The 27168-nt window shown below is 41.6% G+C and overlaps 1 protein-coding gene across 1 annotated transcript in view; it reads left to right on the forward strand.

Moving 5' to 3' along the window:
- The window catches only part of CAMKMT (calmodulin-lysine N-methyltransferase), a 249437-nt gene extending 222482 nt beyond the window's left edge, over nt 1-26955 (forward strand). Inside the window, exons 11-12 of the mRNA XM_042051660.1 lie at nt 21214-21288; nt 22482-26955. Of these exons, the coding sequence (XP_041907594.1) occupies nt 21214-21288; nt 22482-22526 (120 nt within the window). The 3' untranslated portion in view covers nt 22527-26955. The remainder of the gene's footprint in view (nt 1-21213; nt 21289-22481) is intronic.
- The last annotated feature ends 213 nt before the right edge of the window (nt 26956-27168 follow it).

Here is a 27168-nt window from a genome sequence, read left to right on the forward strand (position 1 = left end):
CCTCCCATTTCTATTTCGACAGTGGTCTCGCAACTCATGGTTAACAGTTAAATGCCAGCAGTATGGATTTGCTCTCCTAAATAGTGTACATGGGGCAGAGAAACGCCAGTTCCGTAGGGCTCCAGCTGAGGGGAACGCAGCTACATAATTATAATAGAAATTTCCTCCTCGAGCGGAGCCTCTGAAATCTCTGTGCAAAGAAGCAGCCTCTGTGGCCCATTGGCAGGCAGGGAAGCGAGCTCTGCCGTGGCAGGGCCACATTCTTCCTTCAGCAACTTCCTCTCTTTGTAAGGAAATTGTCCCAGTCCCGAGTTCATTTGCGGCCCCGCGCTGTGTCGAGACGGCGTAGGCAGAGGAGCAAAATGTGAAGTGTTTACAGTTTTAGGAAGGTCATGGCAGCACCCCAAAGCCCCCCTGGTGCAGCGGGCTCAGTGGGACACCCCTGGGCACACAGGCTGCTGGGGGCTGGTCCCGCTTTCGCCCTGGCACAGGCTCAGGGCACGGCCCCTGAGGTGGCACATTCCTGAAGCCTGGAGCACGGCTGGGATAACTATACTGCTGAAATATAAAGTTGCATATAAAGATTTCATGAACTAGATTATATTTTCATCACCCTTATGCATATGAAGTCTTTTAATTTCTATAAATCTTACAGTGAGTTAGAATTAAATCATATTAGTGTGAATAATAGATGTTTAGGGATCACTCATCTAAGAACTTGTAGTATTTAATTTACAAGGACTATACATTTTTCAAATCTCTTAACAAGGAACTTTAGGCACTTCTTGAGGTTTTAAAAAAAGGAGAAAAAACCAAAAAACACAACAGGTCTGGAAAGCAAAAATGCTCTATTTTTCCCAGGATCCTGAATGAGTGACTCAGGAGATATTGTAATTGCAAAAGCTTTCTGTGTGTAAGAACCTGGCTAATACTCTTATTAGCATCTTTTTTAATCCAGGTAACATAATAGTCGAAGTGTCAGATGAATGTCTCAGAAGTGGACCATTAAAAAATAAATTGTGAAACCTTTGAGAGATTAGCATTTGAATCCAGCCAGAAGCTCCTTGAGGTTCTTGGGTGTGGATCAGAGTCCTTAATGTATAAGTTGCTATCACAAACCACATCAGCCTCTGAGTTACATGGAATGAGAAGACAGTAGCCACAATTATTAGTCTTAGCTCTGGAGTTGTTTCCTCCGGGAAGCAAATTAGCAAAATGAGATTTTCACTGCGAAAAGAGGTTTCATTTTCTGAAACTTTTCATTTCTAAAGAAGTTTTAAAAACAAACAACAAATACATTAAAACAGTATTTCCAAAGTAAATACTTATGGTTTAATTCATAATAATGATAGTTAGCTCTTAAAAAAGGCTAATGTGAACTTTGCACATTCGACATGCTTTTTAGAGTCATTACTTACATAACATCATCAAATGATATGATAGAAAATAGTTTACCTTTTCCCATGTTGGGAAACTGAGGCAAAGAGGTGAAGTAACACATAAAAAAGCTCCATGACAGGCAGAAATGTGTTTATAATACAAGTTTCACTCAAAGACAGTTCTTAAACAACAGACCTTTAACCATCTATCACAGTTGATTTTTGTGCTAGATGTTGGCATACCCTGAGAACTGCATCTTTTTCATCATCAGGTATCATTTGAAATTCCCTGAAGGGGTTATTGTTCTTTCTGATGGATGGTACCAGTATTGGATTTCTCAGCAGATGTACTGAAACACAGACAGGGATGTAGGATGTATAAGAAGTATTTTAATTTGGCATTTCCCTTCTTCTAATGCATTTCAGCAGCAAGCTGCTCATTTTCAAGGGATCTGATAAGAGCACTGAAGAAAACACATGGAACTTTGTCAAATTTCTACAGGAGAAAAAGGCTGTTTATTTGTTTGGAGGGAGCACTGATGGTCATTCCTACATCTTCATACTGTTTTAGTGTTCCTACTGCTATGCTGCTTTCCAGGGCTTGGGGAAGATGCTTAGCTCTAGGTTAACTCTTTGTGATCTCACCAGAAATCTGCAGAAGTGGTTTGGACCACTTTTTGAGACAAGTACTTCCACAAGTCTGCAGGCTACTAGAAGATTTAGGGATAAGGACCACACACAAAGCTTTGTGCAGTGCTAATTTCCAAAGGTCCATGTGAATCACAGCAAAGGCATTAGTAGTGTGTGAGTGTATTCAATAATTGATGCAAACAGTTAAAGCGGTGACACAACAGGAAGCAAAGTGGTGATTTAACCTTGCGTTCCCAGTGCAGGGAACACCAGCAGCTCAGCAGAGTACTACAGAAAGGGCAGGTGTTTTTGTCATGGCTCTACAACAGCATGTGCCAGGTGAGGTGCATCTGTGCTTTTCTGTGCCCGCCCTGCAGACAAGGTGCTGCCAGATAACTGCTTGGGGAACAAAAGGGGATCATGTCACAGGCACCAGCACTCTGGGAATCTGCCAGCTTATGTAGTGAGGTAGAAATATTAGCAAACACGTGGGCAAAGAGTCCATTATGGAAATAAAGGGCATGGGAGAGCACAGAAACGTGAGCCATATTTTACAGTGGTTTATAGGCTGCGCTGGAAAGAAATGGGAGGGGAAAGATGAAATTCTCATCTGAGAGGGAGATATTCACCGTGACAAAAATCATTTGGAAAGGTGTTAAGCTCAGTTAAAAGGCAGCCCTTTCAAAGCACTTTCAGGGTTATTTTCAGCTGTGAGCAAAGCAGAGGAATATTGTCACTGGGTAGAAATTGCTGCCAAACAATGATGGGTGGAAAGGATGCTGACTGCTGAACCCCAGCCTATTTCAGATCACTTTTGGCCTGCTCTTTTCTTTGTTGTAGGGCCCCTTTACAGGAATAAGGGCTGCAAAGCATGGGCAGCATCCCATCCTGGCTTTCCATGCCAAGGTGGCAAGGGTTGGAGGCTTGTGTCCAGGGCCTGAAGGGCTGAGAACTGGCTGCTTAAAGCATGGGGAGGGCACATCCTGTCAGGTCATGGCATTAAGAAGGCCCTACTTGTGCCCGAAGTCTAGGAGTGAGAGCGAAGAGGTTCCAGGTGGGTTCATCACAGGACAGTGGATAATCCTAACAGGCATGGAGCTCGGTGAAACAGCGTGCCAGCAGTCGGAAAGGCAGCACACAGACCCTGCAGAGCAGCACAGCCACAGCAGGGATGCAGGTAAGACTGAGTGGCTTAAAAACTTCTCCAGAGTAACAGAATGGGTACCACTTTCAAACTTTCTTGTACCCAATAACCACAGGCACAGAAACCTGCAGACCACAGACCTGTGTACGTTGAGGAGCCCAAGTATGGGCTCCCATTTGTGTGGCAGTGCATCTGTGGGATGTGCCGTGTGTGCGCTCACCAGGAAATATAGAAGGTGAAGGAGCAGCAGGGAATGCTGAGTGCTGGGAGGCCTCATCTGGTGGTGTGTTGGCTTTCCTGGACTCAAGAACACAGTGCAAAGGCAGCATATGATTGTACATGACTTGTGGTTCTGCCTTCAGAGCAACCTACCTCATGCTAATGAAGTGACTAGGAATGTGTTTTCCGTAGGTAACCACTCTCTCCAGTAGGCAGGGGGCATTTTATCGCCATACAGCCATGCTGTTATTGCTGCTGGATGGGATTCCCCTGTCCCAAAGCCACCATCCATTTTACCTGCTACTCCGACACACAGTGCTTCCTACCTGCACCAGACAGGGTCAAGCTGAAATGAACACTTGCATGAACAGTTCAGATCATTGTACAATCAGATGTTTGAGTTGCAGAAGCACAGCACATTTTTCTACTGCTGTTTAGAGGCTGATGTGTGTAGCCTTAACAACAATTTGTTTATTCATCCGTTTCAGTAGCGCTGTTCCTGCTGACTTCTATCTAAAATGCAACGTAATGCACATTTATGAGCTATAGGACAACTGTGGCTTAGGGTGAGTCCATATGCACCAGAACTGAGGAAAAAAAAGGATATTAAAAAACCTCCTAAGATCTAGATTGTTGTTAGTATTCCCCTTTGCTGATTTCTTACCTTTTCATAGCATAGGAATGAGAATAAATTTAATCCGTAATGGTGAATCTGGGCATATTTTCAGTGTAGGGAACGTGGAGATATATCAGAATATTCAGCAATCAGAGCTTTTCCCAAAGTGTTGAAAAAGCTCTTTCAAATGAGGAAAGAAATGTCACTTTAAACATTCATTTAAAAAATATTGATGTAGCAATATGGTGCTCTGCAATGCATCTTTTATGCTTAAAGAATAGGAACTGGTACATTCCCAGATTTCTTTTAAAATCTGACTTTCAAAAGCAAATAGTCCTGCAGTGATAGTTCAAAATACTTGTGCTTGTCTGAGAGATGTCAGTGGTACTTTAAACTGTAAGCTGACTGCAAGCTCAGGCACAACATGGCTTCATCTGTGTTGACCTCAGTGTGCTAAAGCAAGGAATACACTCGAGGTATTTGTGCTTCTTGTCCTGGCTCTGGCCATCTACACTGTGGCCAGTGAAAGTCCAGGTTTGTGTGCAAATGTCCAGTCTTGGCCTGTATGAGCTTTCTCTCTCAGGGAGGACTAGCCTAAAGGTACGCTGCTTATAAATCCAAATCCTCCAGTGGGTAGCTTTGGGACCTGGTAAAAGGTTGTTTTGCTACATTCTTAGATGGGATGTGTGGAAGGCCATGAGCCTGTTCTTTGTGCCATAGACTTGGGCTAAGCTGGACCATCAGCCTGAACCTTCTCTCTTGGCATTCCCTGAAGGTGGCTTCAAGCCTGTCTTTGAACTTACATCCTCCCAAGGTGCTCTTGAGTTTGTGTGCAATACAGACATAACCAGTGACTGTAGATTCTCCTGTGCTGGACCAGTCCTTTTTCTCTGCTAGTTTAGCTGGGATGTAACTCAGAAACCTCTGCCCCGTACCGGTGCTCTGAAAGGTAATGACCCTTCCTAAAGGAAAGCACAACTGCACAAACCTCCATTTAGCTTAGGAAACGGGCTCTGATAATTGTCTTAAAACCAACCTGACAGTGTGAAGCATTACAAAGCATTACACCAGAGCCCGTTCATGCTGATGATAAAGTTTATTTGTACAAGCAATTGCTGTGTCCATCGCATCTAGACCCAATAGGACCTTCTTATAGGGCCCTGTGACTCCATGAGAATAGAGGCAATTCTCTCTGGGCAGCTGTGGATTACAAAGGAAGTCACTACCACTGGGAGTAATGTTATCTTAACAAAAATCTTCCTGCTGTTGCCCAAACCTTGACCTACTGTGCAGTTCTTTTTCTGCTAGTATAACTCACTTGACATCTTTACCTTTGTATACCACTTTACTGTAATTCCCTATGACCCTTTTAAAGAACTATAGTGGTGGTAGGTCTTCATTGCAAAGATAACTGCAAAGCATGGCCAAATTTGAAGGGTCTGGGGGGAAGAAAAAAGGGTTGTTTGTTACTATTTCATATATAGGCCACCCTAAAGAAATAACAGTAAAAGACGTGGCAGTGGAGATGATGTTTGCCCCCCGTTCTCCACAGAATAACTGCAGTGGGGCATTCCACACAGGCCTGTCCCTTCTGAAGCTTCACTAGTTGGTTTTAGTGCATCAGGCAAAGCAAAATGGCAAAAATACAAATTATGTTTGAAGTTTCCACACTTCTAACATTAAAAACAGATGCTTTGCTTTCCTTTTCTGAAGGATCTAGGAAGGTCTGAAGCTCCCCAATCCAGGCCATGGTGACATACATTGTATCACTTGTCAGGGCTCAAGAAAAATCAGGGCAGAATAGTATCAGGTGTTAGATATTTCCTCCTTTTTTTCCCCGTTGTGATATTTGATTTTCAGGTGGTCTGATCCACCTGTTTCCTAGCTCCTTGCATTCCTCAAGGACTCTGTGCTCTATGCTCTGCATTCACAGAAGATAAAAGGGTGGTTTCTGGGGATGCAGGATGGTGGTGCACAGGCAAGAACAATTTACAGGATGTGGTAGTGCTCTACTCAAACAAGAGATTCTTTTTTCTGAAATAAAATTGGCAACATGCAGACATCCTCTGAGATTCTAACTTTGCTGCCTCCTCAGGCAATGCTTGTACTCTTCAAGGGTAGCGAGGAAAGCTACGTCTTCTCCTTTTGATAGGATAATAGAAGTGAGGTTACCCACACTGACCTGCACCTTCTGACTTTTCAGTCAACCAGCAAGCTTTATTCCATCAGATGAAGCATGACCTGTTTTACTCCCCTGCTGGTACTTACTGGTACTTAGATAGCTGGATAACATAAAGACTTCGGAACACAACCAGAGTTAGGATGCTGCTGGAGAGTATGGAAAACCTGCACACAAATGCTGTGGTTTCGTCTCCCAAACTCATTAGTGCCCACTTCTCCTTGGGGCTTGCCATACCTTTAGGATTCTCCACCCTTCCCTCTGTCCTTGCCATAGAACAGAGAGCCCTCCCTTGCTGCCGTCCCTATGACGCAGCTCCTCAGGCTGTGAAAGCTGTGACCCAGCCTGGTGCTGTGGTGTGCTGAGGGCTCAGATGTCAGCAGTGTTTAGCTCTCCTGTGGGCAACATTTTCCCCACCCCATCTATCCCTAGCACAGGCCTTTGTTTGCACCCCATGGGAGGAAAATAATCCCCTTGCCTCTGACCACACCTGGATTCAGCCTCCAATTTGACACCTTGAAAAGTGGGCCAATTCTCTAACACCCTTGCGAGGACTAAAGCCAGAGTGAATGCAGCTAATTCTCACTGCTCTAATTAGGTGTTGAGTTAGCAAGGGGAGACCTCACCTCTTAGAAAAAAAAAATTTAAAAGAGAGAGAGAAAAGGGAAAGAAGGGAGGAAAGAAAGCAGGCAGCAAGAGAGAAAGAAAGGGAGAAAAAGAGGAAGAAACAAACAAATGTACTGTCTGAAAAAGAGAAAAGAGCACTGAGCACTCGACAGGTGTAACAGGGAGGGAGACTGGGAACAGCCCCTTTCTTGTTAGGTGCAGGACAGAAGAGGGTGTCCTACACAGATCAGAGGTTGGAGGAGCACTGGGGATCTGGGGGGCAGCCGCAGGGGGAATGCTGTCCTACATTTTCTGGCTTGCTTTGGCTGTAGGTCTCTGGGCAAGCCTTTGGTATGGAAATCAGACAAAGGTGTTCCTGTTGTTACTCACGGGAATTCAGTGGTTCAGAGAAATGCCCTGAAAATATGTTGGAATCCAGTTATGCAGTCTCAGACATGCAAAAAAAAATTCTTCAGTAGTGCTCCACAAGCCCTGGCCAAAAATCAGCATTTTCCCCAGCTTATTTAATAACCAGGTGCCTTTCTCCCCATCCCACCCCCCTCCCCCCCCAAAGAAAAAGAAACTCACATCTGCTCTAGATGACTTGAAATAAAGGGGGCAAAAAGCTGTATGTATGGTTTTCTTAGCTTCTCTACACAGAGAGCCAGGACCATGGAAACATCAGACTAAGAGGCTTAGAGTAAATCCTGGCAGTCTCAGTGCTAGAAACTCTCCCACTGATAACCAAAGCCTAATAAATAAGTTTGAGAGAAAAACTAAATGAGAGTGCGTCAACGTTGAGCAGTTAATTAGGATCTCTCTTAGCATTTGTGCTGTGAAGAACAAGAAAATTAAAGAATATAAAAACATATGTTGGCAAGAGTAAGAACATGCTAAAAGTAAACACTGCTGTTATTATTAGCAGTAAAAATAATATTAATTAGTTGTATTACAGTAGCACCTAGTGGTGCTACTGGATCTCATCCCCAGATGAGCTCAAGGTCCCCAAAATATAAGGGTCTTAAAAGTGCCTTTATATATAATATACATATATGGACATGTGTTCATAACATATAGATAGACACACAATTCAAGTGGTGAAGAAACCTCAGCGAATGGAAATCAGGCTACAGAATATTTTGTGACTTGGCTTCTCTTATTCCTATTTTTTTATGTGCTGCAGGACAGCTGTTTGCAATTGTTATTTATGATACAGGGAATAGAGGACTGTATTTGTAGTGCAGGAATCAGAGTGTATATATATGTGTGTGTGTGTGTATTCATATATAGGTGTGTCTTTACATCTGTGTGTGTACACATACACATATATGCACATTCAGACCATATGGAGTTACATTTTTCCTAACTTGGGTCAGGACAACACAGAAAGCTTGGCAGAAGACAAAATAAAAGCTACCCCAAAGGCTCCATTTACTCCCCAAGCACCATTTCTTCACTACAGAGGAACTGCCACTGTCCTTTCTGTGCACACATGGGCACTTTTTGGAGAGAGATGTCTCCCCACCCTGCACTGTAAAATCCTCCCTAAAGAAAGTCATAGCTGAATACTGCCCTCAGCTAAGTCAATATAGTCTGAAAGGGTACAGAACTGCAAGTTGCAATTGCTGCAGCTGCTGCTGACTGCTACTAAATAATTTAATAATAAATTTGAAAAAAACTACCACCTTTCCTGATGTGGATTTACATGCCATAGCAGGGAGAGGCTATAATGACCCAGATGACACACAGTTAACTCCAGATTCCTTAAGACATGGGAACTAATTTAATTGTTAATGTTTTACTGCCTGGGTTTCCTAAGAAAACGAGCCCTTGCAGATTATCTGGGTTCCTGTTTCAAACAGAGCCGTGCTGAGGGCTTTTTAGAAAAAAACCTTGTTTTTCTCTGAAATAGCAGCAGCAGTCTTGAGATTTCCAGTGCGGAAATTGCACGGCAGGTCGAGGCGTCAGTTTAATGTTCGGAGACATGCTTCGTTTGAATGATAATTTCATTAGATTAGTTTGTAAACTTTTAATGCAGGTTGCATTATATGTCTAAGAAGAAACAATTTGTGTGACAGACTATCCTTCATAATCCCCCTCTTCAGCCTTCTGCTAACAAAAGACCCTTAATACTGAAGATGTTTTGTGGGAGGAGAAACATTTTCCAAACAAGTAGTTTCTCTATTCCAGCCCAGGTAACAAAGAGGCCTTAGGAATTTCTGTGGGCCTTGTCAGGACTGGCCCATTGGTCTTAAAGCCACCTGCTGCTTAAGCCATTGGTCAATAGATTAACTGCTGCTATTACTAAGTGTTTAGGAAAGTAAGTTATGTGGCAGAGCAAACAAAATCAACCTCCTTAACACATGTTAATTCAAAATTTAATAAATCTGCACTGAGAACAGTAAAGCAATCAAGGACGGTGGGGTGCGCAGGAAAGCTCTTCGTATGCACTGCTCCTCCAAGCAAAGTATCACATAGCAGATAAAAAGTCTTAAACAAAAGGATAATACTCTATTTGCTTTGCAAAACTAGCTTGACACTTGCCTCCCCGCCTCTGCCTTCCTCCTTTTCTTCTGGCTTTTGGATGCTGTTTTGCGCTGCAGATTTTGGGCAATTTCCAAACCTCAGTCACTGAGGTTCACAATAAACAGTAAAAATGGAGTAAATTCCTGTTGAAAAGGTGGGAAGGATTCAAATACTGGCAAAAGCTGTGACACTCCACAGCCTCGCATGTCATTCTTATTCTGTAATGAAACACATGTTTTAACAGAGCACATCTCCCCAGGAAGAGAAAGCCTTGTGCCTGCCCTCACATGCTATTGGGGATTTTGCATGGCCATGGAGGTTCAGGAGGATTTTGGCAGGGGAACCAAGGAGTTTCATCTGGCCTGGGAAAGGTCAGAAAGGTGCTACCAATTCTTCTTAAAATAAGTCATTTAAATCTCATCTGCCTACAGGTCTATGCTATTTCATGAGATAAAAGAAAGCCTTGGGAGAAAAATTTTCCTTTTGCATGCCAGGAGGGGGACAGGGCAGTACCAGGTGTTGGTGCACGCTGGCTCAGGAGTTCCTGGTTTTCTGTCACATGCTTCAAGCACTTGCTATTTCTCATACTGCAAATTTAAGTAACTGGTAAAATACAGTTCTCATTATCATTTTGGAGAGATCTGCAAAAATTTCCATTTTTCTGATGTCTTTTCTTAACTCTTAACTTTCAGATTCCTATGTTTCATTAATAAGTAATTTGTTTCATATGAGTCAGTTGTGACCTAAAACTGAAGATCAGGATTATGGTTGCCCTTACTTGGCTTAGAATCACAGGATGGATGCTCCTATATGGGATGAGTCTGTGTTTTGCCCATGGATACTCAGGAGAAGAGAGAAGTCCAGAGCAGTGGCAATTCAGATCACTCATAAGTTTCCCACTGATGTTTTCCCACTGAGTGTTTGAGGGAGGCAGAAGCAGAGAAATGCACTGTAATGTATTCTTGCTCCAGCACATGCACACTTCTACCCCAGGTGAGGTGTGGCAGCTGGCACTGGCCTTTTCTTCAGAAATCTGACCTTTTGTTACAACTGGGTTTGGGATCTGGGTTTTGGTAGATTTCCCACAAATCTAATACCAATTTTGCCAAGCACATTCGACTGGTTCCAAACATGCATGTTGATGATCAGCTGCAGTACCTTGTTAGGAAAACAAGACATCTTCAACCAAATTTTCAGGGGGGATTTCTCAGGATCCATAGGCTGGACTGTGGTTTCCCTGGTCTGGCTTTGGCAAAGCCTTCCTTAACCTGGCACTTGAATAAATGCTGCTGCAGGCCTCCATCCATGCTGTTTGGAGGACTGAAAATTCCCACTTAGTAAGGCTGTAAATCTCCTGAGAGGAGAATGCAGCAATAACTCCAAAATGTTTTCCTTGCAGACCTTGTTGAGCTGGTTTTTTGCCTGGTAGGGGAGCATTTAGACCTCTATGAACAAGATAAAATAAATGATTTATTATGGCATTGTAGGTATTGCTAGGCTATCTGCTGCCATCATGGAGCCCAAGCTGATGGTTGTAGCAAGATATTAGAGGCTGTCTTTGAACAGGACATTTATCTGAGATTTTTATAATATATCAAAGCTCCTTACATGTCTGGGAGTATTTGGGGGTCAGTAAAATGCTAAGAACGTTCCAGCAGGGCGGCTATCCTTCCTTTCCATCCCATGTCTAATCACCCTCCCTTCGGGCAGTCTGTTAAAATTGTGAGGGTAGGTTAAAATCAGAGGTCCGTGTAAAATAGAAGATTGCCTGTGTCACATTCTGAATGTCTTTAACTATTCTCCTGATGGACACAGCATAAGGAAAGCCAGATCTAGCCCTGTATTTGTGCTGTGCAGTGAGGACACAGGACATTTGCATTCAAAGTATCTTTTTCCAAGAAGGTGGGTGAGCATCTGTCTTCACAGCTGACACCAAAGCTGGTTTTCAGCCAGTCTGCTGGCAAGAGACAGGAGTGAGTAGGGCCCCATTTGACAGCCATAAGCTCTAGGTTTAATCTAATGCAGTTAAAATGAAAGCACTTGCCTGGTTTGTTGTGCAACATCCCCACATTGCCTTAGTCTGGTAAGGTCAACTGAATGATACTATAAATGGATACTCCCTGGTTCCTTTTCACTTATTTTTAGTGTGATGTTCCTTTCTGTACACGTATTAATTGTATAAGCCAAGAAAAAATGTGGAATAAAGGAAAATATTTTTAGATGTTACTTTATTTGGAAAGCAAGAGACGCAGTCTCTTCTGGAATTTGATACTCATAAGCTGAACGGTGCTTTACTGCTGTGATGCAGTTAAATCACGCAATTTCTTTGCTGCCTCATAATGAAGAGACCTAAGCTCTTCCTTATTATTCTCCTTTGAGGCTAAGAATTCAAACTCTCTTTGAGAAAAGACTGATTTTAGATCATTTTCTACTCTGAGTCTGCTAGGCATTACACAGGGTGCAAAGGCAATACACAGTGTAGCATGACACTTAAACTGTTATTACACTTATATTGCATTTAGAAAAAAAATCTTCAATCATTCATAGTTAACCTAGGAGAGCATTTTCCCCAATGTGACACTTAAATGTTTTTAAAATAATGGGATGATTTGTTTCTTTCCCCTTGAATATGAGGCAGAGAGGTTAGAAGGGGAAGCAGAGGGGGGATGAAAAGTGGCTTATATTGTCAAGGTCTCCTTAACTGTTAAGCAGTGGGGGAAAGAATCAGACTGCTTTCCTGGGCGAAAACAGAGAGATATTCTCCACTGATGACTGTCCTTCTAAGCCTTTCCTATCACAGGCTAGCAGTTAAAATAATACTCACCTACTGGGCATCCAGCAGAGTTGATCTACCTTTTCTGCTAGGAGGTTCACGTCCAGTCAAGCCTGATTAATCTGTTGCAAGTCCTGAATGATCCCAAATATAACACATAACAGCTACACCTGTTTATCAAGTCAGTTCATTTCCCTTCTCCTATTCCACACTGAAAAGGAGCATTAATTAAAACAGTAAACAAACGAGTGCCTATTCTAAATCAGAGCTGCAGGCGAAGGAGAGATAACTTAGGCTCTTGAGAAGAGGGATTTTCAGTTAATTTATGGAATCTACTGTCACTCTAAGGGCAAGGGAGCTTACGTAGCTGGGAAATTGAAGCAGACAGGCTTTGTCTAAACACTTCTTTTTCAGTGAATATCTTGTCTTTTTTTCCTATTTTAATTTTTAATCAAGCCCTCTTTTCTTTCTTTTCTTTTTTTTTTTAAGAAAAGAAATTGCTAGATTTTTCCAGTGTTCTGGTGACTCATACAGCTCCTGTGTACCCAAAAGGTAGAGGAGAAGAGTGAGGAGGAGAGGCAGGAAGTTGAGCTTTAAAAAGAGCAGTGTGAGAATATGAAATGTTCCTTTAGCAAATTATTCCCCGGAAATTAATTGCTGTGTTTCAGTCCATTTTATTCATCCTTTCCCCAGCATTTTCATCAGTACCCTGGCCCTGGACCAGTGTTGGTGTGAGCGTAGGTTGGTGTGAGTAGGTTCAGCTGCTCAGATCCCCGATGACTGCAGGGAGCCCACCTGAATTAAATAGTTGCAATGTGGTGTCCAAAAGAGACACTCGGTCGCTGTTCTGAGGCGCTGCCGGGCCCCTTTGCAAGGCCTGGCTGATCTGTGCAACATGGAAGTGAGCATATGACCAAGCTTACAGGACTGTGACAAAGGGTCTGCTTCTGCCTGCAGGCATCCCCAGAGGCTGTAAGGAGAGCACCGGGGGGCTCGACTCCTAGCTCTGCTTTGCAGGTGCTGTTTGCACCCATCTCCCAAACTTGGGGCTGCCGTCCCCAGCCCCAGCTCTGCGGGAGGACTCTCACAGGGGAATTGCCCCGGTGTGGGTGCTGCAAGGTCAGGGCCTCTGCTTCAGTATGAGTTTTGGTTTGCTCGACGGAGGCACGTACACATTCAATTTTTGATAGAGGGGGAGAAACAGCAGGGGAGTGCCTCAGAGCTGCAGGAGAAATGGGGGCCAGACCCCCCCTGAAAGCAAAGAGGTGATGTGCTCTGAATTCCCCCTCACAAGCACATTGCTGAGCTAATTGAAACTGGCTCTCCCACATCCCTGGAGAGTGCCCTGACCTCCTACCTACCGGCAGCTGGGGGGAGGGCTGGGAGGCAGAAAAACATCCTCTCCCTCTTCTCCTCTCTCCCTCTTTCCTTCTCTCCCTCTCTCCCTTTCCCTCTTCATTTTTTAATCAGCAGTTCTGCCCCAAGAAACCTTCCCTGCTGTAGCTCCTGCTGTACACACCCAGGACAACTTTCAACAAATCACCATTTTCTGTCAAAAAAATTTGCAACCTGCTCTTGTTATGAGCTGCTTTTCAATTCCAGAACATAGCTAAAAAGATTGCTGCTCTGCCCAAATAAAATACTATTGGCAGGGAGACAGTTTAAACTCCTATCAGCCAGGATTTGTCATGATGAAGGCTGCGTTTCTCAGGAAGCAAACTATCATTTTGCTTCTTACAATACTGTCGGGACTCTCTCCCTGGGCTAATTAATATATTAGACATTTGATTTTATTTCAGACTGAGATTTGGAATAATTCAGTTTGTGAAATTACATTGAAATTGTAGTTTTCATAAAATTACAGACAGACCAAAAAAAGTTCTGTAAACCTTTGTCATTTCAGATACAAACCTTTTTTAAAGCTACAGGAATGCCTTCTACATATTTCAAGTCATCCAGCTTTTACTGGTGGCATATCCAGTAATCATGTTGACAAATTAATGGTAGAGAATTAGTTGTACATTAAAGATTTAAATTATATTATGCAGCACATTGTCATAAAATGATATAAAACAATTGGCAAATAAATGTAAATTAATTCCAGTTACTGACATGTAAGACGCAGAGTGACATCTGTACACTTCTCGCCTTGCACAGCTGCCATACTTTCAAACGTAAAGCAAAGCGGGAAGCAGGATGGCGCGGTGCAGCCGCAGGCAGGGATGGGCTCAGGCCTGGCCTTTGGGCTGGGCAAACCGTACCTCCACTTCTAAACAAACAAATTTGTGTCCAGCATCGCCCCTGTGTGCCCCTGGGGGGACGGCAGAAAAGTTTCCTTTGTCAAGCAGGATGAATACCTTGTCATGACAATACTCGGGGTTTTGTATTATCCCACCCTGACCAAAATCCCGCGAGTTCCTATCAATACCAAAGCGCGATTGCTTCCTGGGGCACAACCCGGGGACTTTCAAGGGCTCACACACTACTGTGCTGACTAATTATACGGATTCCATTTCCTGGTATGAAGGAATGCATTACCTGCAGCAAAGGATGCAGAAAATATTGGGCGCGGGAGGCGCTAGGAGGAAGCAGAAAGCAGCCGTGAATTCAAGCCCCAGCCCTGGGTTTATACCCACAATCCAGACCCATGCTGAGAGCCTAATCACTGGGGCCATTCTTTGGGCTGTTGTCCAATCAGTCCCTGAATAGCAAAACCCCACAATGCGGAGTATGAATTAGAGGGGGGGAATAAACGTGGGCGCAGACTTTTTTTGCAACAATACCTAACCAGGCCTTTCAGCCAGGACAACTCACAGACAAAAGCACGGCGGAAATTGAAGTAACTTTTGGAGGCCCTCGTCAGTAAGAGCTGGCTTGATGAGGGTAGCGCTGGCTTCTTTTTTGTGTGGACCGGATCAATTATTCACTGAGGGGGGAGAGGTGGAGGGAAAAAAAGTCTTAAAAATCCAACATTTGTGTTGCACTGGCCTTGGAAATCATGGCTGTTCACTGAATAAAACCAAATATTTTTGTCTCCTCCTCCTCCTTTCCTTGGTGGATGCTGCAGTGATTTAGAGGGTGGCTGGTGGAGTGCTCGCATTCCTCACCCTTCCCCCCCACGCCCAAAGGAGAGAATAGCTTCTTGAGCTATAGAGATGTCAGGTCCATGTTTTAAAATTTAGCTTTGTTTACCCAACAGAATGGAATTCATTACTGCGCAAAAGCGCTTCAATTTTCTGACCTTTTTTATTCAAAATGTTGGAAGTAGCAAAAAGCTCATTTGAAGGTCACAGGTTTATGTATCTATTCTCTTAAGTGTTTTAGAAATTCATATGGAGGACACTAAAGGTGGAATATGTGAAAACATACTGTTCATTGTTTACCCTAACCTTGCCATGATTATTAGATAAATGAGGGAAGCAAAATGGCATTAAAAGCCATTGTTAACAGTGAATTTTTTTTCCCCTGAAGACTGTTCATTTTTGCCCCCGATCTGCAAAGGTCATTTTCTAATTCTTTTCACTGAGTAGTTTTTATAACTTCTTCATTTCAAGTCTATAAAAAGCTTTTGCAGACTTTTCATACTGTAAGTAGTAATTTGTTTCATTACCGTTTGAATTTTTATATGTAATTCCTATGGACATTTTGCTGATATTGTCAGGCTTAAAAGCTGAGAGGCTTTTCAGTTTTTTCCTTTTTTTTTTTCTTTTTTAAGCCCAGATTCATTCTATCTAGATAATATGAAATTAGTGGAATCAATCAGTCGGTGATTTAAAAGCCAAACTTTGCGGCGAAAGATATTCAGAGTAAAATTATTTTATTTTTTTACATCCACAGCTGATTTGAAAGGCCTTTTCAGCTGGTTATCCAAAGCCAATATTTAACTGTTACTTATTCCCCTAATTTCTGTCCTTTGTCAAGGGAACTTTCCTTGCTAGATCTTGTTGCTCCGTTCCGCGCTAATTGCGGCTTACATTATATAAATGGCTTTGTAAAGAAAACTATAACCCCCAGCCTCGAAAGTTGCATGTTTCTATTTGCTCAAACTTGATGCACTTATTTTGAGAGGGTCATTTCGAGGAAAGCTGTGTAGGCACTGAGAATGTCCTGTATAATAAGCTTAAACAGAACCTTTTGTCCGTCCTCGTCTTCTCAGGCCCGAAAATTAGGCCTCCTTTTTCTGGCGGGGGGCTGAAGTGGTTCATTACCGCAGCCTCCTCCGGCAGGCCTTGGCCCAGCCATTCCCAGTACTCGAGCTCTGTAACTTCCTTAGAAAGGACGAAGGAAAACATGGCACACAAAGGTCTTGTTAGCACTTCCTATGTGAAATTAGCAGCTTTCTAAAAGGTACAACTCCAATTACCTCACATTGTGGGGACGCGCACAAACCCAACAATGAGCCCAGTCTTGCAAGTGACATGCTGTCTCTCTGGAGTTACTTCCCTAATTAGGGATGACGAAGCCCCATTCTGGCGAGTGCATCTATTTACAGTGGGCCACAATGCCTTAACTCGAGCATCCTCCTGAAAGGCCAGTGTTAAAAAACACAAGTGCTCTTTTGGCGGAGCCGTCCGTGGGGAAGCGCCGCATTCCTCACGGCTACACCCTCCCGAAAAGAGTGGCCGCTTTCCCCCGCATTGTTCACACTTCAGGATTCATTTGGGACAATAAAGCTCCTGCCCCGTGAGCGCTGGGAATTACAGTGGACAATGGCCAGGCTTTCTTAACGGGGTCTAATGATGGAAAAAAAGAAAAATATTTATTGCTTTTGACAGTTTCACAAGGGGCAAAAATCCTTGTCGTGGCTTTAAGTTTCCACAGCTGTTGGAGGAAGGGTGGTCATATGGACTAAAACAGTTCAGCTCCTTTGTTAAGAGGCTGAGCACAAGGGCCAAGCTGTGAAATTAAAGATTAAGTTCATTAAGGTAAGATAATTGTGCTTGCATCCTTGTTGATACAGGTGTGTGCAGGCAAGGCCTGGCTCAACAGACCTATTTATTTACCTCCTGGCTCCTTACCTTCATGAGGCAAATCACCTCACGAGGGTGAGGTGCTGGAAATGTATCTTGTTTGCATAGCCCGGAACAGGGTTGGTGACCCACAGCCTGTGTTCACCATGGCCCCATCAAGAGGGGGAGGAGGGTGGAAAGCATTTGGGGGCACCAACAAACATACCTTTGCCCAGAGGAGGCACCTGCCCTCGTTTTGGGCTGGGGCACAGATCAGCTTCTTTCCTCAGAGGAGAAATGTCTTGAAACACCAGTGGTGCTGTGGTGAGGGAAGCGAAATTATTAATTCCCTGGTAGCTTATTTGGCATAAAAGTGTTACTGATTATTAGTTTGCTGCTGCGAAGTGTTTGGAATCTTCGCCATTATTGTGTTATTTGTATTGTTAACAGTTCGCAAGTTCAACAGTTTCAACTAAATTGCACTGTAATATTAGGGTTCCAGTATGAAATTACTGCAGTTAATAATAAAATAAGACCTTTGTGTAGGTATATAGATAGCTTCCCAAATTCTTTTTAAAAAACCCTCGTGAATTAGCACAAACATACTGCCAGGGGTTGTGCTGTTTTGGTTCAGCAGATCAATTAGCTATTGTGCTATTTTGGTGACAAAGTAGGATGATAATTTTGAGTGATTAAAAATGCTGCAATACAGTTATTTCATCAAAATAAACATAAAGCAGGGAGTTGCACGAAGGAGCCTGGTGGTTCACTTTCACTGGTTGCCTTCCTCTCACCCAGCGGTCACCCAGCCCAGCATTCCGCCCGGACTGCCGCAAGCACATCGCCTGCACTCCGGAGCCAGCTGAGAAGCAGATTCATTTCCAAACCTGGTGCTTAAAAACGGTGCCTTTCAGGGCCTCCTCTGTGAGAGAGAGCAGTTTAAGTCACTGCTGTTTCCCCTGTGACAATGCTGCTCCTTGCTGCAGTCCTCCCTCCGTGTGTTTCACAGTGCCAAGTGGTTTGTGACAGCACGCTGAGGTTAAGACACGCATCATCTCTCTGATATATTTTCTGCCACAGATATTGTGCAAGTCAGTGTCAACAAGTGGACATCAGAAATACCTCAGTCTGATGGCTGTGCTTCCCAGGATAGGCTTGTGCAGAGAATTAAATTTTCTGTCCCACTCTACCTTGGCTCTACCAAGAGCTCCTATCCCATTTGGGGAAAAATATATGGAAATTACTCATGACAGAAATTCCTCAAAGACAACACCTTTTCTGCAAAGCTGAAGAGATATCTGTATTAAGAGGCACATGAAAAAGACCAAGTTCCTCCTCCTTCAAGCTAACAATACATTAGGTCCAATCCTGCTCACGGTAAAGAATCGGTTCCATTATTTCCTGCCTGCTTTAATCCGTTTTCCCCATATAAATGCCTAAGGAAGCAAATAGTAGTTCAGGTTAAAAATGTGCTGAGATATAGATATGCTAAATACTAGAAACCTTACTCTTTTACAGAAACATTTGCCTGTACACAAATTCTCTCCTTCTGGAGAATATAAATGACATATCGGTGGTTATAGAAAGCAAAGGCATTCAAGTAACCTCTATACGCCTTCTTTAAAATTCAGGATCTAGCTTTACTCCCAAGGCATCGATAGTGAATTTTCTTTGCTGGATGAAAAGAAAAGCCTGTCACATAGCAGGAATATATAGCCTATTACAGCTAACACAACATTTCATCATTTGAACCATTTGATAATTGCAAAGAAAGTTGCAGGCAACTTCTGAAGTGTTCTTAAATCTCACTTTATATTTGGGTCCTAGGGAGCAGTCATTAGAAGGTTCTTTTTGTTGAAGTAAAATGATTTTGATTCTTCTTTTTTTTAAATTTCTATATGTTTTTCTGTAAAGATCTGTTTAGTATCAAAATAAATTAAACCATTTTCCGCTAGGAGAAAAGTAATTTATGAAAAAATTCATTTAAAAAACCCTTTAAAATATAAACCTTCATCCTTTTTCATTTTAATTATTATAGGCTGTTGAAAAATATGTGCAAAACATAACTGAACAGTTCATGAGATAATCTGCCTACAAATAATTAAATTAATTTAGCTTTATTTTCCTGCACGTAGACATACCTGAGGAAATGTAAGAACTTAAAATACTTATTCAATAAATCACAGCCTAATAAAAATTTATACTTTGTTGAGTTAGGTGAAAGAAAGTGAAGAAAATTGGTATTTTAGCTGTGTTTTTCCATCTATGTTTACATGTACTGTACAATATATGAAAAATGATGTCTCTCAGGTAGATTGCTTTCAAAAGGAGTTTGCTCCCTGCAACAGTTCACATGTTGCATGTGTGAATGTTTCACTCTCCAGCATGTGCATATGCACACTGTGTTACAGGAATTAGTGAGCAACAATAGTACATTAATGTGGACATCAGTGAACATAACAGAATGTGTGCACATGAATATAATGTCTATACAGATGTATACATATATACTGATTTGAATACTGTGGCAAACTCATATTACTTGATCTGTGTTATATTGTGGGTTGTTCATTGCAACCTTTCCCCGTCCGCATAAAAATGTAACAAATCCAGCAATAACTTAAAAATTACTTTACTTTGAGGTAAAGGACTTTCTGCAATGCTGTGTCCATTTCTTCTGCTTTGACACCATGCTGCTATAAAAATAGTGAAAATTTTTTAGAAACCCTTGCCAAATCTTTTGTCTTCGGAATCATGCACTGAATTTTCACCTGTGATTAATTATTACTGTGTTCCACTTGTTTTGTGATTGACCAGCTCTTCTTGGAGAGTAGTTTTTCCCTCAGGGCTATCTGTCCAAGTTGAGCAGTACCTGTGCTTTGCTAAACAAACCACTGAATGAAATACAGTGCGCACAGCAGTTTCTGCCTCTCCTCTGAAGGATGAAACAACACAGTCACAGTTGTGTACTAGGCAGGTCTCAGGCCTATGAGAAGATTTCAATGTGAATGCAGGATGTTGGGTTTTTTTCTGATTTAGTGCCAGGTGGTTTTGACTAACCAATATATAGTGAATATTGTTAAGAAAATGATGAGATTGCATTTCCCTGTGTCCTCTACAGTATGTCCTAAAATTGTAATCTTACTCAGCTGCTGAGTCCACCTCCTGTTCTCTGTGGATTAGTTATTTAGCTTGGGTATTAAGTATATCAGAAAAGCTTAATCTAAGGGTCATTATATGTGTTTTAATATTGAAACTCGTCTTTGCCAAATCAAATTTTAATATTCTAAAATATGTTCATCCCCTTTAACAGCATGATTAGCAAATGTTTTGCAAGGAAAATAGGTGGACAGATTCCTTATACATGATTTTCACATAACACATTATTCTGTCCTGCTGGAAGTAAAATGCTCAAAGCATTTTTTATTGTTATGAAATACTTTTTTAAAGGCTTAGGCCGGCATTTCTGAACAATCTTGTATGGGCTAGAAAGGCTGTCACAAAGCATCCATGCTTTTTTTGGCAAGAGAAATTAGCCTTCCTCAAGCTCCATACTAGCTGTTGGTACAAAAATTAGCAAACGTAGTTAGACTCCAGTGCAAGTTATTTCCTTCAGAACTAATGTTACAACTCTTTTATAAATTACCAGAAATTCTTGGACATAAAACCTTGTGGGCATCAACTGAGAAAAGCAGTCAGCTTGTGCACAGGGATATTTCTGCCATCTGGAAAGTCCTCTTGTGAAATCCCCTGAGGACTCCAGGATAAGCACAGGTAGGCTTCTGAGTGGGCTACAGTCAATTGTTTTATAAAGGATGAAAGAGAAAGGTTTAAGTGAGCTTGGAGGTTACATGCCAAATTGATTTAAAAAGTGTGGAGAAGCCCTTCTTTGCCCTACTTATTTGGCTTCAAAATTATTGTAATAGTTTCTTTCTACACAATGTATGAGTTGTCAAAAATGGGAGAAGTTGCTTATTGTATTTCCTGTCATTGCACCCAACAACTATTCCCTCTATCAGATCAAAACTATTTGTGCCTCCATGGTGTGTGTCTACTCTGCAGGGCTGCAAATTTCCTAAGAGCCATCACATAGGCAGAAATTAGAGAGTCCTCTCTTGAAGAAGCTCTGTCCTCTATTCTTTTGCCTGTTTTTCTACACGTGAAAATGACATTTATCTTCTGTGTGTTTGAGGTTCATTCTGAGGAGGTTTGTGACTTCAGTTCTTCGAGTCAGGCAATGCAAAGCTTGGATGCTGTTATTCATCAGGTGGGTTCTGCTATCTCAAAATCTGTATTATCAAACTGTACTTTTAAATAGTCCCTGAAAAATATCGGTGATTTTAGTACACTGATTATTTCTAAGAATAAAATTAAGATAATTTAATTTTCTGGGGAGTCGCAGTACTCCTGATACACTCATGCATCATGTTGTTCTTCCTTTTTTTTGCCTTTTATGAAGAACCGAAATGTGGAAAATAATAATGATGGTCAAAAGGGGTTGAGAGGCTACTTGACTGAAGACAGAGGCCAGGGACACTGTTTCAAAAGTAGGAGAAAAACATCAGATGCTACTTAAGGTCCAGAGTAGAGGAAACAAGTCAGGGGAAGTGTATGGCATTAGACAAGAGAGTGGATTCAGACAAAATAAGGGAAAGAAAATATGAGGAGAAATGCTGGCAAGTATGCAGACATTTTAGAGCACTGCAGACAGGATGGTGAGTTTAAAGGACATGTGGTAAGAGACAGGGAGCCAAAGAAAGAATACATCCATAATGTTGGTTGGAAGAAGGCAAAAGAAAATTGACTTAGGGGTTGATTCTGAGTGTTTTTAAGAACGCAATTGAGTCTAAGCATCTAAATAGCTTCACGGAAATCAAGCAGATGACTTGTAATGAAAGCCATGTATGCACCCATGTACCCTGATGAACTTGAGCTTCAAATGATAGCGTTTACACAGATTTGAGTGGGGTGGAGTTGGGCAAAAAAAGGTTACTCTAAGCAAGATACGCATCCAGCTGAACAGAAAAAGGCCAATGCAAACTGTATGCTAAAGGTAACATATCTCTTTATGTTCCAGAGCTTCCTACCAGACTTTTTTCCACACCCCCCACATTAATTTTACATCAGAGTGGCAGCATTCAAGTTTAACCTAAAACTTCAGGTCAGTTCCAGCCCTAAGGATGTGCAATGTTGTAGCTGTAATACACAACCCTTTCACTCTTCACTTCCACTGGTTTAAGTTTACAGGAAACATTCTTGAGCAGAGAGATGTCTGACTCTGGTAGATCTGTGGGTGCAGCACAGAACCAGGCACAGATCTTGGTGGAGCTGTAGTTCTGGGTCTCTTTTATTATTTGCAGTTGGGATAGCATCCTACAGACAGTGAGCAAACTCATTTTAAATTCTGCAGTTTTCTTTTCACAGCATCTGATGAATATGTCTCTTCCTGCTCCTTTTCAGTTTTGTCCTGCTGCCATCGTTGTGTTTGCTGTGCACCAAACATAGTTGGTGATTCATATGCAGCAGTGGAGTGTGCCTAAAGACAAAAGTTTTAAGTTCTGACACAATCACTTGCCTCCACTTCCTTGAGAGGTATGTCAGTAGTGAATCCACCAAGATCCTTTATGTTAGTGAAATTAAGCATTTAAATAGATGTTGGAGGAATCAGGATATGGGCAAGGACATAGAAGTGTGATGTGCCATAGTATAACCTTGAGGTTAGGAAGTAAGTGATATGTCCTTTCTGGTTTGTTATTTCAGTAGATGCTGGTAGGGGTTTGATGTGACCATAATTGTGGTTGTTGGGTAACTTCTTGTTGAAAAAAATCCTTTAGAACTCTCACAAAGATCAGCAAAGAGATATTATTGCTGGATAAAACTTAGTTCCCTGAGATTCAAGGAATACCTGAGGCACAATAAAATCTATGGAAAATAGAGATTCACTTCAATAAGGCCAGGACTTAGTACTATCAGTATCCAATTTCTACTGTAGTTATGGTCCTCCTTACAAATGTGCTTCAGCTGTGGAAGAGGCTTTAAGAGAAGCTTTCAGACAAGCTTTCCATCACTTGGATGGCTACAGATCAAAAGCTGCTCTGACTACACCATAGATTTCCACAGTACCATAATGAGAGAGAGCTGTGTTCGGCATCCGGAGATTCAGCTGAGAGGCTCCGTCAGGTGGTGCTGAGCTCTGTTAAAGAAAATGCCAGCCCTTCCCCAAGTCCCAGGAAGGCAAATAAATACAAAGGCCAGAGATAGTCACAAATTGTATATATTTTTTTACTGAAAATATCATTAACTGAAAACCAAACCAAACAAATAAACACACACACACACAAAAACAACATTTCAGCACTGAGCACTGCACTGCACATTCCTTAACATCCTGATTTCCTGCATCTTAGCTCCCACCTAGCCAGGGCTCCCTTTTCACAAGGTCTTTTTTCCCAGGATGTTTTATGCAGGGCTGATCCATTCTATTCAACAGAGAAAGGTACCTGTAGCCATAAACAACTATTTTAGATTTCATAGCTGCTTTCTCAGTCACCTTTTGGTAGGGTGTGTAAGTTACTATCATGTTTTTCTTCATTAGACAAAACAACATGTTTCCTGTAGATCAGGAAAAATAAAAGGCAAAACTCAAATTTTCAGTGTTTTCAGGGTGGACTCTGCTATAGAAAGACTTTTCAAACATTTTAGAAATACTTGAATTTGAAAGATAGGAAAAAAACCTTTCCCCCTGCAAAAGCTGGTGTGGCATCTGTAGCTGGATGTTAAGATTAATTTTGCATTATTGGTAAACTAGAACTAAAATACCCACAAATGCAATAATCAGACTCTGTATAACAAGTCCAAACTTGGTATTGTGGGAAAAAAATTCAGGTGAAATTGATGAGTATCTAAAAACAAAGTATCAGAACTGAGTGCAAAAGTGGTTAGAGCATAAGTGAGACATTAAAATACCTCATTCCTTTCACTTCCTTCTGATCATCTGCCTTCATCACTGGGAAAACTGCCTTTTCCTGACTTTGGTTACTAGGGCTCCAATCCTCGTTTCAGTGTCAGTGCTAAATCTGCGGAGCCTAACCCTGGTGACAGTGCAAGATAAAATTAATATTAGAGTTGGGTGGATCAGAACCTTTTAAAGAATATTTCCTTTGACCCTGCCCACCAAAATCAACAAGAAAAGACGTTCTAGTAAACCGTGTACAGAAGATTCTACTAAAAACTGTTATTTAGATAGAAATCTGAAATCAAAATTTTTGTTCAAACTTCCAACTTAGATTTGGCCTCTGTGTTAGACAGGCTCTATAAGGCCTGGATTAACCTGCTTTTCAGAGGATGGAAGCTTGCTTTCATTGATGTGATACATCATGATAGAGGAAAGGATGAAGACTAACATTGCAGAGGTAACCAGCCATAAGTCTTAGCAAATCTTAGCTGCTAACATTTAATATCCCACCAAAACAAAGCAAATAAATAATATTTATGCATATGCACATATCTTTCTAATTGGATGCAATCTATTGCTCTCTTCTTTGAATTGCCAGTGTGGTTTGTTGGGGTTTTTTCTGCCCCTGGCATTTTTCTCCTGCTTTCATCCTTGCTCATACCACGTTGGTTGTCAGGTTTTGGAGTATTTGACATTGCTGCTGCCATTATAAATTGAAAGATGGAACCATGGGCCGGATTGCTTTTATCTGTTATCCAGTTTTGATCTTTTCATCTGCTCTTTGCCAGGTAATGTCAGCCATGATTATTTCTAACTTGCCAAAATTCTGAACAGCCTTTAAACAGGTGACATTTTCCTATAAAAAGACTCTACCACAAGCATGTTTCTTTTTCCAACCCCGAATGTCACCTTTTCTCCCATAATTACAGTGGTCTAAGTGACACATTTCTGGACTACTGACAGTTTTAAAGATTTGCTGTTTGTGGGTATTGCAATTACTGTGCATTACCTTCTCCCTTCTGAGAGGGGTGAAATTATTTCCATAGAAGTTGCTGCCTTCACAGTTTTGCCTTTGCTTTTGCACAGCTGGCTCTAGACTAGATCTAGACTTGGAAGTTGCTGGGAATGACTTAGTGTCAGGCAAATAAAGAATTTTGGATTAAGCTACTGTCACCACTTAGATGAAATCTTTCTTAAACTTTTTCCTTCTTGCCTGGAAGCATTTGAAAAATATTGTACCCTGAGTAGACTTTGTGGACTAATATTTTTGAGCCTAGGGTCACTTATGAATGTCAACAACACCTCTGTTGTAATTATTCTTTTGTGTGGGTACATCTCTGCAAGTGTCTGCCCTGTGTGAGTCAACCTCATGTGATGATGCTGCATTTAGCCCATGGGCTAATGATGACACAGGCAGTCTGTATATTTCTGCTGGCATTCCACCTCTTCATGTAGAGAAAAAGTAGGTTGAAAATTAAGTCACTAAACCGTCTGCTGTCATTTACTTGGTCTGTCTTCTGCCTTTCTATTTCACAGCACGAATAAAACACAGTGACCAACAAACATTACTGACCCAGACATCGTGCAATTTAAATGACATGTACTGTAAAAAAATCTGATAGCTCATTATCTCATCACTTCTTTGTTTGTTTGTTTCTAAATAAACCCCCAGGAGAGGGCAGAGACTCAAACCAGATATTTATTTGTGGACTCCTCATCTTTTATTCTACGTATCATAGCAAACCGTTCCAGGGCAGACTTACTCAAGTCTTCTACTTACTGTAGAATTGGGATTCTTCCAACTGTATTGAACACTAGCCATGAATTTTAATATTTCAGATTTGAATAACAATATATATAAATCTGATGGTCTGCACTACAGAACTATACTAGGAATTTATTAAAAAATCAACTCCTTTATTGATGAATTCTGGACAGCTGTTTTATAATATATGCACATTTACATCCAAAAATTACCGACAGATATTAGGAGCCTGAAACATGAGTTTAAAGAATGGAAAAATCAAGAGCAACAATAGACTTCACAGTCAGTTTCCTTTAAGTCCTTAGTATAGTCATGAAGTTAAGATACAAAAGCATTTGCAACAACAACATAGTGGGCAGAGAGTGTAAAAGAGAGGCCATGAGGCCATTAAGGCAATTAAGAAAGATTAAGATTGCTTGTGGTGGAAAGACCCATTAATCAATAGGCCAGAAATCACAGCATGTTGCAGAATATACTTCACCTAAAAAAAAGAGAACAAACAGGCTAAATATATCCCATACCAAAGGTCACAGAGTTCTCATTAATGAGAAATCATATTAATCCCGCAGATATTGCTGGCTCCATAGTTACGTTTTCCATTTGCACACATAGGAACAGTACTGATGAAATGCACCATAAGTGATGCAGAGCCACTGTTGAAAAATTTCCTGTCCACAGCTGGCACCACAGATAGACCCAGCAATATTTGTGGAGGGAAAGTAGAGCTTACTCAAGAGGGCACGGGTTGCTGCTGCTGCTGCAGGAGAGGGAAGTGACTGTGATTATTCATTGCTGGCAACAATGATGTAGAAGCCCCCATTCACGGATGTAAAGCTGCCGTACAAAGATGACACGATGCCTGTCAGAGGATGGGTAATTGAAAATCCTTGCATTTGCAAAATGCCTGTGGGCATCTAATGCAAGTCTTCATATGGTAATGAGAGGAAACAAAGTGGGAGGGCTACTGCACATGCTAAAACTTGCACCTGAAATAATTGGAAATTGGCTTAGACGGGCATGTAACCAGGCTGAAACCAGCTCTAGGGCACTCAGCTTCATCTTCAGCAGCAAGGTCACCGCCCCATTCCAGGCCAATGCATTTTGTCTGTAGGTGCAGCCACAGGTGGGCAGAAACAGATTTGCTAACTGGTTTTGTAGAAATAGCTACAGCTGGTTGGGATTTTTTTTTTTTTTTTTTTTTTTTTTTTTTTTTTAAGCCACTTGAAAAACAGAGGTGGAAGCAGGTGTGTTTCTTTTAGCAAGAGGTTGGTTCTAGTAATTTTTGAACCTGAAACTATTTCTTAGAACTGTTCCTTGGTAATTTTCTGCTTCTTGATTCAGGATAAAGTTTTCTTCGCTGATTTGAGCCAATAATATGGAAAAAAATTAATTATCAAAAATACTGAAATGAAATATTTGAATCATCC

The sequence above is a fragment of the Corvus kubaryi genome, unplaced genomic scaffold (genome assembly GCF_017639235.1).
Source record: "Corvus kubaryi isolate FWS band 111438036 unplaced genomic scaffold, C.kubaryi_AGA036_p1.0 76, whole genome shotgun sequence".
Taxonomy (NCBI): Eukaryota; Metazoa; Chordata; class Aves; order Passeriformes; family Corvidae; genus Corvus; species Corvus kubaryi.